The sequence below is a fragment of the Anopheles cruzii genome, chromosome 2 (genome assembly GCF_943734635.1).
Source record: "Anopheles cruzii chromosome 2, idAnoCruzAS_RS32_06, whole genome shotgun sequence".
NCBI classification, from domain to species: Eukaryota; Metazoa; Arthropoda; class Insecta; order Diptera; family Culicidae; genus Anopheles; species Anopheles cruzii.
In genome coordinates this window covers 26423989-26436454 of record NC_069144.1, presented here as the reverse complement: position 1 = coordinate 26436454, position 12466 = coordinate 26423989, and the positions used below count along the sequence as shown (strand labels likewise).

Genomic DNA, 12466 nt, shown 5'->3' with positions numbered 1-12466 from the left:
CCATGTGACCCGGTCCACCGTTTTCCACAAGGGCCACAATGGGGCGGTGGTTGTCTGGGAGATGTGTTTGATTTGTCATGCGTCCGTCAGCTTGCCGTCGTCGGTGAGGGACCATTAGAATCAACACCCATTCAGCAACCATTCCCCCCGGTGTGCCCGTGGTCATAGGTTAGAGACACATAACCAGGGAGCAAAAAGATATGACAGTACATGATGGTAGAGTATATTTATTGATGAATGCCACAACCGGCCCCATGGTCCACCGTAGTATCAGGAGCAGGAGCAATGCAAATTGGTGTGCGTTGCGGTGATGGTTTTTATGTTGAGCATAAGGGGCTTTGTGCTTTGTGGGCTCTTTATTTTGCCAATAGGACTTGGGTAGACATTTCAGAAGGGAGTTTACTAGGCTATCGATGAACGCTTCCGTAATGCCCGGCACGTGTATTGTTTACTGAATTGAGTGTCAAGTGATAGATATGCACGTCTACATAAAATGACATGCTCAATAGAAGCATATTTGAAAAGAAGCGAAGAAGCGTTTATTTAAATTTGGCACATTTTCCCCTTTGTTTTATTATTTACTCACAATTCTATGCGTTACATTTCTGTTGAAACGACTCTGAAGAATAAATTGCAGTTTCAAATTATTCAAACGAACGGTAAGCACAGAAAATGTAACGTGGAAATATTTCACCGAACACAAATGCTCCTCGATTGCATACCTTTAGGCGGAGCGAGATTGGTCCAGCCGAAGCTGCGACAATCTGCAAGGTGTGCATGCAAGCAAAGAACAGACTAATTAACGAATTAACTGGCGAATATTAACCATTGCCGCTCAAGCTAAGCGATGACTTGCTAAACATCCGAAAAACTTATCATCCGCTTCCGTCAGAGCCTTCTCTACAGAAAAAAAAACATAATAATTCGAAGTTCTCGCTTCGCCCTCTGATTGGTTTTGTATCAGATACGGCTTGTTCATCGACGAAACGATAATGAACAAGGAAACTAATGTGCGTCCGTCGGTCACCATCGCATAAATCGCCGCCCGACTAGGGCGCACACTAATTGCCGGGTAGTTGTTTTTGGGGCCAACGTACCGATTTCTTCTAAGCCCGGTCGTATTTGTTAATATTTTTTATTCTTATCAGCTACATTTGAATGGAAGTTGAAGAAAAAACCGGCATCGGCTAATTACCGGCTCTGGCCCCTGCAGAAGGGTATATTTGCAGGACTAGTTCACCGTTAGCGAGCAGTGTTCTGGTGAGCTTGAAGGGTGCTCGATCGTAGATGATTTTCACGTTTTAGCACCCGTTCTAATGCGTTCGGCGACCGAATAGCACGTGTGTTTCTCGAAGATTGCGACTACTACGGGGCCTGCGAAAAGTACGGTTTTGAGAATATTATCCCTGCGGTGTGACACAGTGCAGTGCAGTGCAGTATCCTTGAAAATAAAGTAAGAATACGTCCTTTCCCTTTTGAGTACAAGTTTTCTGGCGTACCGTGAACTTGATTTTATGTCTGTGCCCTTGAGAACCATTCGCAAAATGCGTAGAACCACTTCCATATTTTGGTTTGGTCATAAAAGTGTCCTTTTTTTTTGCAAACATATATAAATAACCATAACCCGAAAACCGGATCCAAACCGGCTCGACTAGTTCAGCTGCGAAGGGCATAAACAGAATCAGCTTGACATTGAAGCAAGTACAATCAGTACCGAAGCCGCCCCGAACAACATTCGGCTTTTAATCAAGTTTCCGAACCCACGCGCGTCTGCCCTACGCGCGTGTGTCATCTCGGAATAAGCGTCTTGCTACCGTTGACCATGAACTTATGGTGCGCTTACTTCTTAAGCAAACACCCAAGGTGTGTCTTCAATGCGATTGAGTTGACACGAAATAGACACCCAGCCCGGAAGGTTGCCGGCCTCGGTCACGGCCAAGACGAACACATTGTCTGACAACAATAGCTTGGGCACGTGTGCGGTCACGATTTAGGACACCCCGGGACGGGCGTGAGCGTATGCAAATACGCCTTAGAAAAGGATATCATGATCTTGATTGGCAAAACTAATGCTAATGGTTGGCTACTGTGGGTCAGGCTGCAAGGTCGGCCAGTATCGTGCCGACAGTTGAAAGTGTTCCAATTGAAAGCTCACTCAAGTGACACTCTCGAGCCTTCGAGGTGGCAGCCGGCTGGCAGCAGGAGCTCACCGCTAGGCTAAACCAGTTGGCGCCGTGATTGATTTCGCATCGATCGTTCTTCTTTCCTTCCTGCGTTGCGTTGCTCTTGAAACGAGAGGAAAAACCTAGCGTCGCAACATTGCCGTGGCCGTTGCGGGTGCCACCATAGCGCCACCGTGGCCACCGTTGCCCCACAATGAAACTCTCGTGGCTCGGCGTTACCTTGAAGGAAGCGAATGCACGAGAGAACGATTACAGTTTCCATCGGATGGGGATCTGATCTGAAGCCCCGGCGTAGGGCCACTCAGTAGCTCTTGAAACTTGATGCCGACCATACACGTATCAATGCAGCCGTCGGTCGGTCGGTCGTTGCCTTTGCCCTCCAGCATCGTCGGTGCAGTGCAGTGCAAAACGTGCGCCAATTCCTTCGCAAGTAAGCATCGCGCGCCGGAACACCGTTGCGCGCGTGCGCCGTGTTGCGAGTGTTGAGTGGAGTAACGAGGCGCATAAATATGCCACTTGCGGGAGCAGGCCGGTGGAAATGGCGAGTGAAAATTACTCACCCCGAGGGCGACGGAGCGGCCCGGCATTTCAAGTTCAATGTGAAACGCGTCCAAGGTCGCTAGTTACGCGCGTTACGCGGATAAGGTGCAAGATGCCAAATCACTTGAGCCAGCCATGGAAGGCGTGAAAATCAATCAAAGTTAAATCGTGCTGCTCTGTTGCTTGTTTATTAAACGTTTTGTGCAACCGCCATCACGTTGGGCCGGGCCGTTGCCGGCGAAAGCGAATCGAACATGCTCTCCTCTCGGCGGATTGACTAATGAGAGCTGTTGCTGCCGGTTGTTGTGGTTCGATCCTTCGTCGGCTTACCGGTCGGCCTGCGGTACGACATTTGCGAGACTTTTGTGAAATCATGTGAAGAGTCTGCTTAGTGTCTTAGATGCTGACCTAAATGTGCCACCGACTAATGGGCAAAGAAATGGTCGAATCGTGTAGCAATGTTAGCTGCAATATTAGTATTAAATTTTAGTTAAAAAATTTTATCCGATATCCGCGTTGCACTGTTCGAGATTGTTTTTGGTGGCTAAGCGGATGCCCTGACGTGATGGATTTCATTTTTCTCACAATTTCGAGATGGTTTCACAGTTTTTCTCCACTCTGCCGCAAGTGATCGCATAAGTCACGCGTTGTTTGAACGATCCTTTGTACGGAACCATTTTAGGATTACAATCGGCTCGAGTCGTGGTCAGGCCCCATTGTGCGAAAGAAGCGGCGGCTTTCGTTGCTACACGGGATACAAAATAGCGATGTCCTTCAAGCCCCACGGGAGTCCTATTAGTTCAGCCAACCAGGCAGCGGCTGCTTGCGGTTGGCCGCCGATGGGCATTTTGTCGTTAAATCGTTACAAGGGCTCGTGAATGCTTTCATTTCTATTAGCCAGCCTTTTTCTTCGACCCTCGTCGTCGTCGTCGTCGTCGTACGCCGTGAGACGTTCGGTGTGCGAAGCGAAACGAAGGCAACCACGGCACACGAAAAAAATCCAAGACGACAATCACTGGTAAAGAAACAAAAGAAAAACAAGCGAAATGTTAGGCAAATAGATACGTCAAACCGTCCCGTGTCGGTCTCCCTTCTCCGTGGTCACATTTCACTCATTGTAAAGAGTGTCATTAGATTGCCAAATTTGCGCAATCGTGTCAACAACGCACCGTTTCGGAAACACCGGCGGGTTCGTCGCTTCGTCGAGTCGGCGAGCGTTCATGTCTTTCGTTTCCGAAACCCGTCCATTCAAAGCATTCTGACTGGCGTGCGGTTCGGTTCCGGATGTTGTGCGCTTGAAGGCGTCCAATGGTGATGATGGTGGTGGTGATGGCGATGAGTGTGTTGACAAATATTAACGTAGGGTCTGCGAGTCGTCTACTCATCGGAGCGCATTTGTTTGTCATCAATATTGTTTTCTTTTTGTTTTCTGCGAGCGCCACAAGACCTTTGCAAAGGGGACAGTGCAAACAAAGGCCGTCGGAAGAGAGTACGGAAATGAATTGGCTTACGCCAGAGCTCTGCCCACCAGCGGAAGAGGAAGGATTTGTGTTTGCGAAAGCCGATAATTGAGTGGTCGTTACAGGGGTGGGGAAAGGATGTTGTTCCTTTAAATGGATCTTAAGAATCCCCGGTTATATAAACATGAAGCAACCTCAAAGTCAGTTTGTTTTCAACAGTTGAAAGTTCAGCCATGTTATGCAGCTTTTGAAGTGTTTGTTTATATTACAGAAAAAGAACAGCACTTTGTTTTACAATGTCTCACCTGATCTTTTAACGAAAGAAACCCTTTTCAATGCCAATGATGCGGCAGACTGTTTCGGAAAATTCACACCACCTTGATCATAAACGATTGTATGCTAATGAGCGTCGAAGCATTGAAAGCATTAACGTCTGGCGAACTGCTGACAGGGGCGACCATCCCAATGGATCCCGTCAGTGTCAATGTCACGTGATACGGAATAAGAAAATGGGCACCAAACTGGGTGGTAATCATCATGCCACAGAAAGAGAGTTAAGTAAGTGAAAGAATCCTTTATGCTGGCCATCTTCAATGCATCAGGTGCACGGTTTGCCACGGTGATACCGTTGCGTAAACCGCCAACATAAACCGTGTTGTAGTTTCGTTTTCATTTTAACGATGCTTAAGGCAGTCGCATTCATACGCATAAACTTTATTTGGCACTCGCGCGAGTGCGGTGAGTGCGCGTGTTATGCGCACCGGGCACGTTCCCATATTGCGCCACGGTTACGCGTGAATAGCGCATAAATAAGGTTTGCCGTATGACCCACTTGTAGCGGCGGCCACCGTGGCGCCGTTACCAGTGTGTGGTGGATCCATTGTTTCCATTGCGATGTGCTTGCGATCGGGCGATTCTTTGGTGATGACCAGTGTGGTTTAATTAATTTATTTACTTTGAGAAAGCTCAATCGAAAGGATTCTACGCCACTAATAGGGGGTGCAAAATGGTTTATTTGTTTGTACCTTTTACAAACCTAAGAAAGGTGTAGTAATAATCCACCGTAATGATCAATTTATCGATCAACTACAGGCCGACTACTGCCATTCCAAGTCCCAAGCCGTTATTATCTCTCACCTTAACCGGCCGGCAGCATAGCGAAGCGAATGTTGAATAAACTCTCGACGGGCGAACCCCACACACACGCGCCTATGATTAATGTGCTCTCCATTCACCTAGTTCGTGCCACTGTCGGGCGGAAAGCTCCGCAGGAGCCCGCAGCAGTTAGATTAACATTCGGCAGCGATTCGAACTCGGGAAGCCCATCGCTAAGTGCCCGAAACGTATGAGCGTTTCATCGTGGTTCGTTTCGCGGTTTTCATGTGCCAATAGCGCAGCGATCAAGATATTAGGTTACCAACCTCTTCCTTTGCACGGCTGGGCCCACAGATGGTCCGGCCACAGCTTCGCTAGAATGTTCACCCGGCCCGTTAGGTGTTGCAATGACACGGTGGCAAGATTTGTGGTAAGACGTGTTCTCAATGCGCCTGGGCTTCAATTAAAGGGGCCCTACTGGCCCAGTCAGCGGTCGGTCGGTTGAACGATCTCCACGGTGCCGCGGCAAAACTGAGCAAAAAAAACCCGTTTAACTGGTAACCAGGACCTTGTCAAATTTCATTAGAAGGCGGAGACACACATTTTGCGCCCCGGCGATGGTGAGTCTGCGCTACACGGGGATTGCATCGCGAAGGACACACTCGCTGGGCTGCTGCGCTATCACTCGGCAGTGATGCAAATATCCGTGCGGATCAACCCCCGGCCGGGAGGGCCAGATGTAATGAGCCGCGGTGGCGCGCGTGTTACATCCACTGGGTCAAGGTGTTCCATTTTGCGGCGACGGGTTCTATCAAGCGTGGATAGTTTCGGTTGTGTGTTTCTTTCGCGAGATCAATGGACACCGGCCACCGGCCACCACAGCAACCGTATGATTTGGAAGTCGCCCTGAGCACAAGATGATGATTTGCATGTGCTGTTCGAACGCCGCAAAGTGAAGAGGAAATGGTCATTTAATCGTCCACAGGCGGCGACCGATACTCGCGTGTGTCACGCATCAAACGGCCGGGCCACGAGCCTCGAAGACATTGGGAAACATCTTCCGTTCGCCGATAGCTTTTTAAATATGCTGCTAGCGAGCTTCACGATTAGACGATCGCCATCGCCAATTAATCAAATGGCCATTTTGGAATGGCTTTTCTTTCCGCTTATCGTCCGTTAGATCGGTTTTATGGCGCTTTATCTCTTTTATTAACCGCCCTTTACACACGCTGCTGGTGCGAGTGCTAAAGTGCGAGGCAAACGAATGGCCAAATTAATGTTTATGTTTGGTTGTCGCGAGCGCGCGCCATAACGTCGTTTTTAATATGCTCGTTAGCCGGTTTGTTTACGGCCGGCAGCGAACCGAAAATTGCGACCGCTTGCGACCCGGCCGGCCCAGACGTAAATTAGGCGAAACAACAAATGGTAATTGGTTGCAAAACCGCCGAACAGTTAACAGGTTAGGCCCCCACAACAAACAACACGCCTTACGACGGTTAGTTTTCCTTGTCCTTCCCGTGGCTCTCCGATTGTGTTGATAGGGCCGTGCCGTGAACTTGAACTTGGTGCACGGCACGCTGAAGAAGCCAGCAACACCAGCCGAACCCCCCGTTTTTGCATAGCAGTGATCCATTTGGCGGCGAAAATGCGAGTGGAGTTTCGGATGCCTACGAAAGTTACATCAGAGAGCAGAGGGCCCCCATTTTTCCGAAACGAACGTATTGCGAGTTCGATTCGAAGGCGGAAGCCGAACGGAATCTGGTTTCCAGCCGAAGGTAGCGGAACTCTGCTGAATGGCTACCGAAGTGACCGGGTCGGTGAGAAAGTGATTTTCTCACCAGCTTAGGGGAACCGGCTCCCGGGCTCCGGCTGTTCGGCCAATTGATCGGTAGTTGAGCGGCGGCACGTGGTTACGAAACCGGTATTTCCGATCGGTGGGCTTTCGCCCGTTTCCATGCTGCTTCGAACGGGCTGCTTGGCGATGCGCGATGAACGATATTTTATTGAGCTCATTTGGATGAAGTAATTGCTTTCGTTTTCCGTTTGGCCCGCCAAATTCGGTCAATGTTTCAAGGGCGCCGGCCGTGCAGGCGTGCGGTGAATTTCAAACCATTGCATAATACCTATTTCAATTGCGTTTCAATAGTTGTATTCACCCTCACGGCGCACAGTTAATATTGGGGTTCATTTTAAATTCGTCAAACGAAAAGCCTCGTCCGTGGTTGAAATCGGCGTGCAAAAATAAGAAAGATGCCGTAGCGAAATGGCAAAAAGGAACGCCAGCTTATTATGTTGATTAAATTATTCAAAATTGTGCAGACACTCAGTCATTTTGCCACGATAGATTGGCAGTCATTTTGAATTCGTTTTATTACCCCTTTAAATTTGATTAGAATTCGGGTTTGCATCGCGCGGCTTAAGAATATTAATTGGTGTTCTGACCCTCTGACCTTCTGTGGCCAAATTTATTCCGGATCCACTCTGGAGCTCCCAGATCGGATCAATATAACCAGACACATCAAGCCATGTTTATCGCGAAATCATGATTGCACCACCCCAATGGCCACAAGAATGTTGTTCGCGGTTTCGTAACATAAGGAAACGCTTATGCGCATGTTCTGCAGGAGAACCGGTTTGCAGGAGAAGAATTTTGTGGCCCAATCAAGCCGTTCCAACGGTTCCTTCGGAGGTGAATGCTTTGCATAACCAGTTTCGAATCGTTCGCTAGCCCCCGGGCCGGCGCTAACTCTACAGCTGCATGCGATTACAGGGCAATAGATGCATTAGACTTACTGTACTGGGTTTTTAAATTGGGGAAAATTCGCTCCATGGTCCTGGCTCCGAGGCAGGTCTCTGACGCACGATCCGATTCGGCTCTCCCCGAGGAATTCCAGCGTGACTAAGTGAGACTTTTTTGGTCGCGGATCCACGGCATCCGGCAGAGCCGGCTCCGCATGTTAAATACGTGAAATCATTCACCACTCGTGACTCAACTTCAACGTTTTGGGGTGATTCGGGGGAACTTTGTCATTGGCTGGGATGGAAGAAAACGTTTATTTCATTTGCTCTTCGCCCGCACACACACACAGCCCAGAGGCCAGCGTGAAACGAAATGAGTGTCCGGTTCGCGGGCCGCAGACGAGCCTTGATGACGCTGTGGATGTGTATCCTGTGGCTAGTGTACGCACCGGCGGCTACCACCGGAGCTGCGCCTCGGAAGCGGGTTGATCCGACGGACCAGACGACGCTGCTGGATGGGCCCGGAATGCGGGCCGTGTTTCGGTTTCTTCGCACGTGGATGTTCAACATTGTAGGCCGCACCGGCCAGCGAACGAGTGGACCGTTTCGCCAGGACACCATTCCCCCGGAAGTGCCATTTCCCTGCAACGTGTCGTTGGGCCGCAGCCAGCGGGTGCCCTCGAGCGTACACAAGCTGCGCCCCGGTAAGTGTGGAGCTGCCGGTCCCGGTCCATCTTTATGCTGCGCCCTGTCTTATCCAGGCAACGACCCCCTCCTCCCCTTTGCAGGCGACATCGGTGTGGTGGCCGCGCTGGGTGACTCGCTGACGGCGGCCACCGGAGCGGCAGCGTCCGGCTTCGTCGACCTGTACATGGAGAACCGCGGGCTCGCGTGGAGCATCGGCGGACAGTGGAACTGGCGCAACGTGACCACCCTGCCGAACATACTGAAGGTGTTCAACCCGAAGGTACGTCCAGACCCGGGGGGCCCCTTGATGCATTCGAACTCGAGGCACGATCTGCAGTGCTGGCGCCACGATTCCGTCGTCGCCGTTTAAGTATTTTCGTCGTAATTTCGGCGCTACCTGTTTGATTTCAATTGCGCACGGCGTGGCTTTCGACAGCCGCCTCTTGGGGGGGTTGCAACACGCCCCGGTCCTTGGTCCTCTTTAGCGATTGCAGCGCCCGCTCGGTAGCTCGGGATTGCGAAAAGACTCTCCGCCCGTCAATTGGGCTCTTCAATGTTTCGGGCTCCCCCGAGAGCTCGCGACCCGGTTTCGGGCTCGAAAGAAGTCCGCCACAATTATGGTTGCGCAGTACGCGCTGCCTCGAAAGGCCGACGGTCAGATCTTGGGCGTTAGAACACAAGGGGAAGGGTGCGCGATCAATCGTGTTGTGCAACGGTTGGCCAGCAGGCAAACCAGAATATGTAGATACCACGCTGTCTGCCACGTCCCGGTTGCCGGTAACGCTTGAAGAAGTCCCACGATTGATTATCCTTAACCTCTGGTTGCTGGCAAATTGACCATTTCTCCCCGCGGGTCAGCGAACGAAGCACGTAACTGCTAATTGAGTGTGGAGCGCGCGTCGAGGTGTACTGCTGCGGTCAGCGGCCAGGAACCTCCGTACGTTTGCGTGAACTTTGATATTTACCGTGCGTGCGCATCGTTTTTCCGCTGCCCGGGGCCGGATTCAAACGGTGAAATTGATTGCTTTTCCACCCGAGAGGCGGACCTCGGGCTCGTACAATTACCGACCCGAGGTCTCATTACCCGGAGCCCGGTTTGAAGAACGCCGAAAGGGAAATAAGGTCATAGGAGCTTACATAAGCGGCTGGGCTTCCCGGTGTTGGGGGCTCCTTAGGGGCATCCAAATGACACACTGACCGGACGGACGGACTTCACTCAGTTCGGGAACCGGGAACAGCTTACTGGAAAGACTCCGTTCTCTGTACCCCTGCAGCTCGTTGGATACTCGTACGGCGACGCGTATCCGTTCCACTGGGACACCCAGTACAACATGGCCGAGATCGGGGCAGTGTCCTACGACATTCCGTACATGGCCCGGGCACTGGTGCAGCGCATACGGCAGGATCGGCGCGTCGACTGGAAGCGCGACTGGAAGCTGCTGACGATCGCGATCGGTGGCAACGACATCTGTTCGTTCGTCTGCACCATGCAGCGGCCAGAAACGCTGCCGCACAAGCACCGGCTGAGGTTGCAGCGGACACTCCGTTACCTACGGGACAACCTGCCCCGAACGTTCGTGAACGTGGTGTCGGTGCCGAGCGTGAAGAAGGTGGTGATGCTGCCACGCAAACCCTTCGCCTGTGAGTCGCTTCACCACGGCGAGTGTTCCTGCTGGGTCGGCAAACTCTACAACCAGACTGATGCTTCGCGCGAAAGGTAAGGTCTCGCGAGGGTGCCAGGGGGATCTGGGGTGGGGGACAGAGAGACTAACTTTGAGTTCTTGAACACACGTTTGCAAGATGGGCTCGCATACAGGACCAGTACATCGAGGTGGAGAAGGACGTGGCCGAATCGAAGGAGTTTCGCGGATTGGACGAGTTTGCGGTCGTCTATCAGCCGTGGTCGTTGAACATTTCGGTAGGAATTCGGAACGACGCTGGCATGCGGCTTGTTTAAAATGTAATTTCTCGATTTTTTACGCTCGGCTAGATGAAGATGAACGGCAAGACCGTTGACTATTCGCTGCTGTCATACGACTGCTTCCACATGAGCCAGAAGGGAAATGCGTAAGTAGCCAGATTGTACGGTCCTTCCTATTTTCCTTCCTAATTATGGTGCTTTTTTTTATAGAAAACAAATAATATTTATTGGTTCAAGTTTATTTTTATTTGCTTCTAATCAAAATTACTGCCTGTGAACGACCTGTCAATCTCAATTTGCCACCGATCACGGGATCAAAATAAAGTGACATCTTAGGTTGGGGTACAAGAAATCGTCGTTTTTTGCGTGAATTTCAAAACTATATTTCACAGGTTTTTAATGGTCCGATTTGGGTGAAATATGCACCATTTTGTTGGAAAATTTGCCTCTCTTTGAAATTTGAAAATACCTCTCTAATCTCATACCTAATCTCATAATGGCTCTCTTGTAAAATACCCAGTAGAACCTTCCTGTGTATACCCAGTGTATACCCAGTAGAACCTTCCTAGCCGTTATTCCTGTTTTGGCCACCGGTTACGCTTAAACAACGATCATTTTCAGACAGTATTGTCGTATGTCGTATCCCATTTCTCATCCCCAGTAACCATCCGTTTAAGAAATGGGTTGTTTTCGTCCCGTTTGGCAAAAACTTCGCAGATCGCAATTCCATCCATCATGTTTTTCAGTGTCAATTGATGTTGCACCCAAACATCGAGCTTCTTCGTGAATCCAGCTTTGCGAAAATGACTTAAAACTGTTTGATGGTTAATCTTTAGCCCCTGGCTCGATGTTCTGATTGCTAAAATGCTGATCATCTTTGATTATTTCTATGATTTTATCGACGTTTTCGACGACGGGTCTGCCTGTGCGAGGTGCATCTTTAACATTCTGACCACATGTTGTTGATCCTCTTCTTTCGTTCCGACCCCTTCAGGTATGCCGGCACCGCACTGTGGAACAACCTGCTCGAGCCCGCGGGAAAGAAGTCGACCAGCTGGCGGCCGATTCTGAAGAACTTCAAGTGCCCGACGAAAGAGTCACCGTATCTGTACACCTACGATAACAGTGCGCTCAGTTAACCGGTAACCGTGGTGGCGCGGTGATTGCGGATGCTGCAGGCTCGACGAGCCCATAAAGCCGAAACCACCGAATCGTGAAAAGCCCACACGACGGGCAAAGGCTATTGTGATGTTAATTTATTTTCTACTTATTTAAAGAAACGTGCTGACTGCCGGGCGAGTCAAGAGTCATACACGAGGTAGCAAGAGCGGGAAAGAGAGAGCCGCCGCCAAGTGATTTGTTCGTAATCGATTTCAGTGTAGATATACAAGTGTCATTAGATTGTAGTGCGCCAACCCTGTCTGTGTCTGCCGTGGCTCGCTCCTCCGGGGGGGTTTCTCAACCGCGGGCGCAGGCCACGAGTCGGACAAAAATCGCATCGAAATAAACGCAGCCTAATGAAAGCATGTCAGTGGAACGTCGGCAACGTGGAGTGGCAACGGACGAAAGAAATTGTTCCATCAAAACCGTTCGGGACGGTGCGATAAGTGAGAAGGCACCACCGACGGACGGACGGCTGTGCACCTGCGGCTTGCGTAATCCGATGACGCACCACGCAGCAGCTCGCGGAAGCTGAGCATCGGACACGCGCGTAGAACGGAGACATCACTCGCCAGATCGCCGAACGCCAAATTACTTTCCCAACACTTTCGGTGCCGCCAGTCGAATCGCTAGTCTTCGAGTGGCGGGCGCTTTCGGCAGAGATGCACCATACGATGCTC

General features: G+C 50.6%; 1 protein-coding gene across 1 annotated transcript; it reads left to right on the top strand.

The window, feature by feature from the left end:
• The first annotated feature begins 8426 nt into the window (after nucleotides 1-8426).
• Nucleotides 8427-11764, top strand: LOC128278757 (phospholipase B1, membrane-associated-like). The gene is made up of 6 exons (XM_053017486.1): nucleotides 8427-8721; nucleotides 8806-8984; nucleotides 9979-10421; nucleotides 10505-10622; nucleotides 10695-10771; nucleotides 11620-11764. The coding sequence occupies exons 1-6, from the start codon at nucleotides 8427-8429 to the stop codon at nucleotides 11762-11764; spliced, it is 1257 nt and encodes a 418-aa protein (XP_052873446.1).
• The last annotated feature ends 702 nt before the right edge of the window (nucleotides 11765-12466 follow it).

Excerpts from the sequence above, each read along its gene's own strand:
- LOC128278757 (XM_053017486.1), top strand. The coding sequence starts at position 8,427 with ATGACGCTGTGGATGTGTATCCTGTGGCTAGTGTACGCACCGGCGGCT. Across the intron at positions 10,422-10,504 it reads ACTGATGCTTCGCGCGAAAG|ATGGGCTCGCATACAGGACC; the intron begins GTAAGGTCTCGC and ends CACGTTTGCAAG. Across the intron at positions 10,772-11,619 it reads ATGAGCCAGAAGGGAAATGC|GTATGCCGGCACCGCACTGT; the intron begins GTAAGTAGCCAG and ends CGACCCCTTCAG.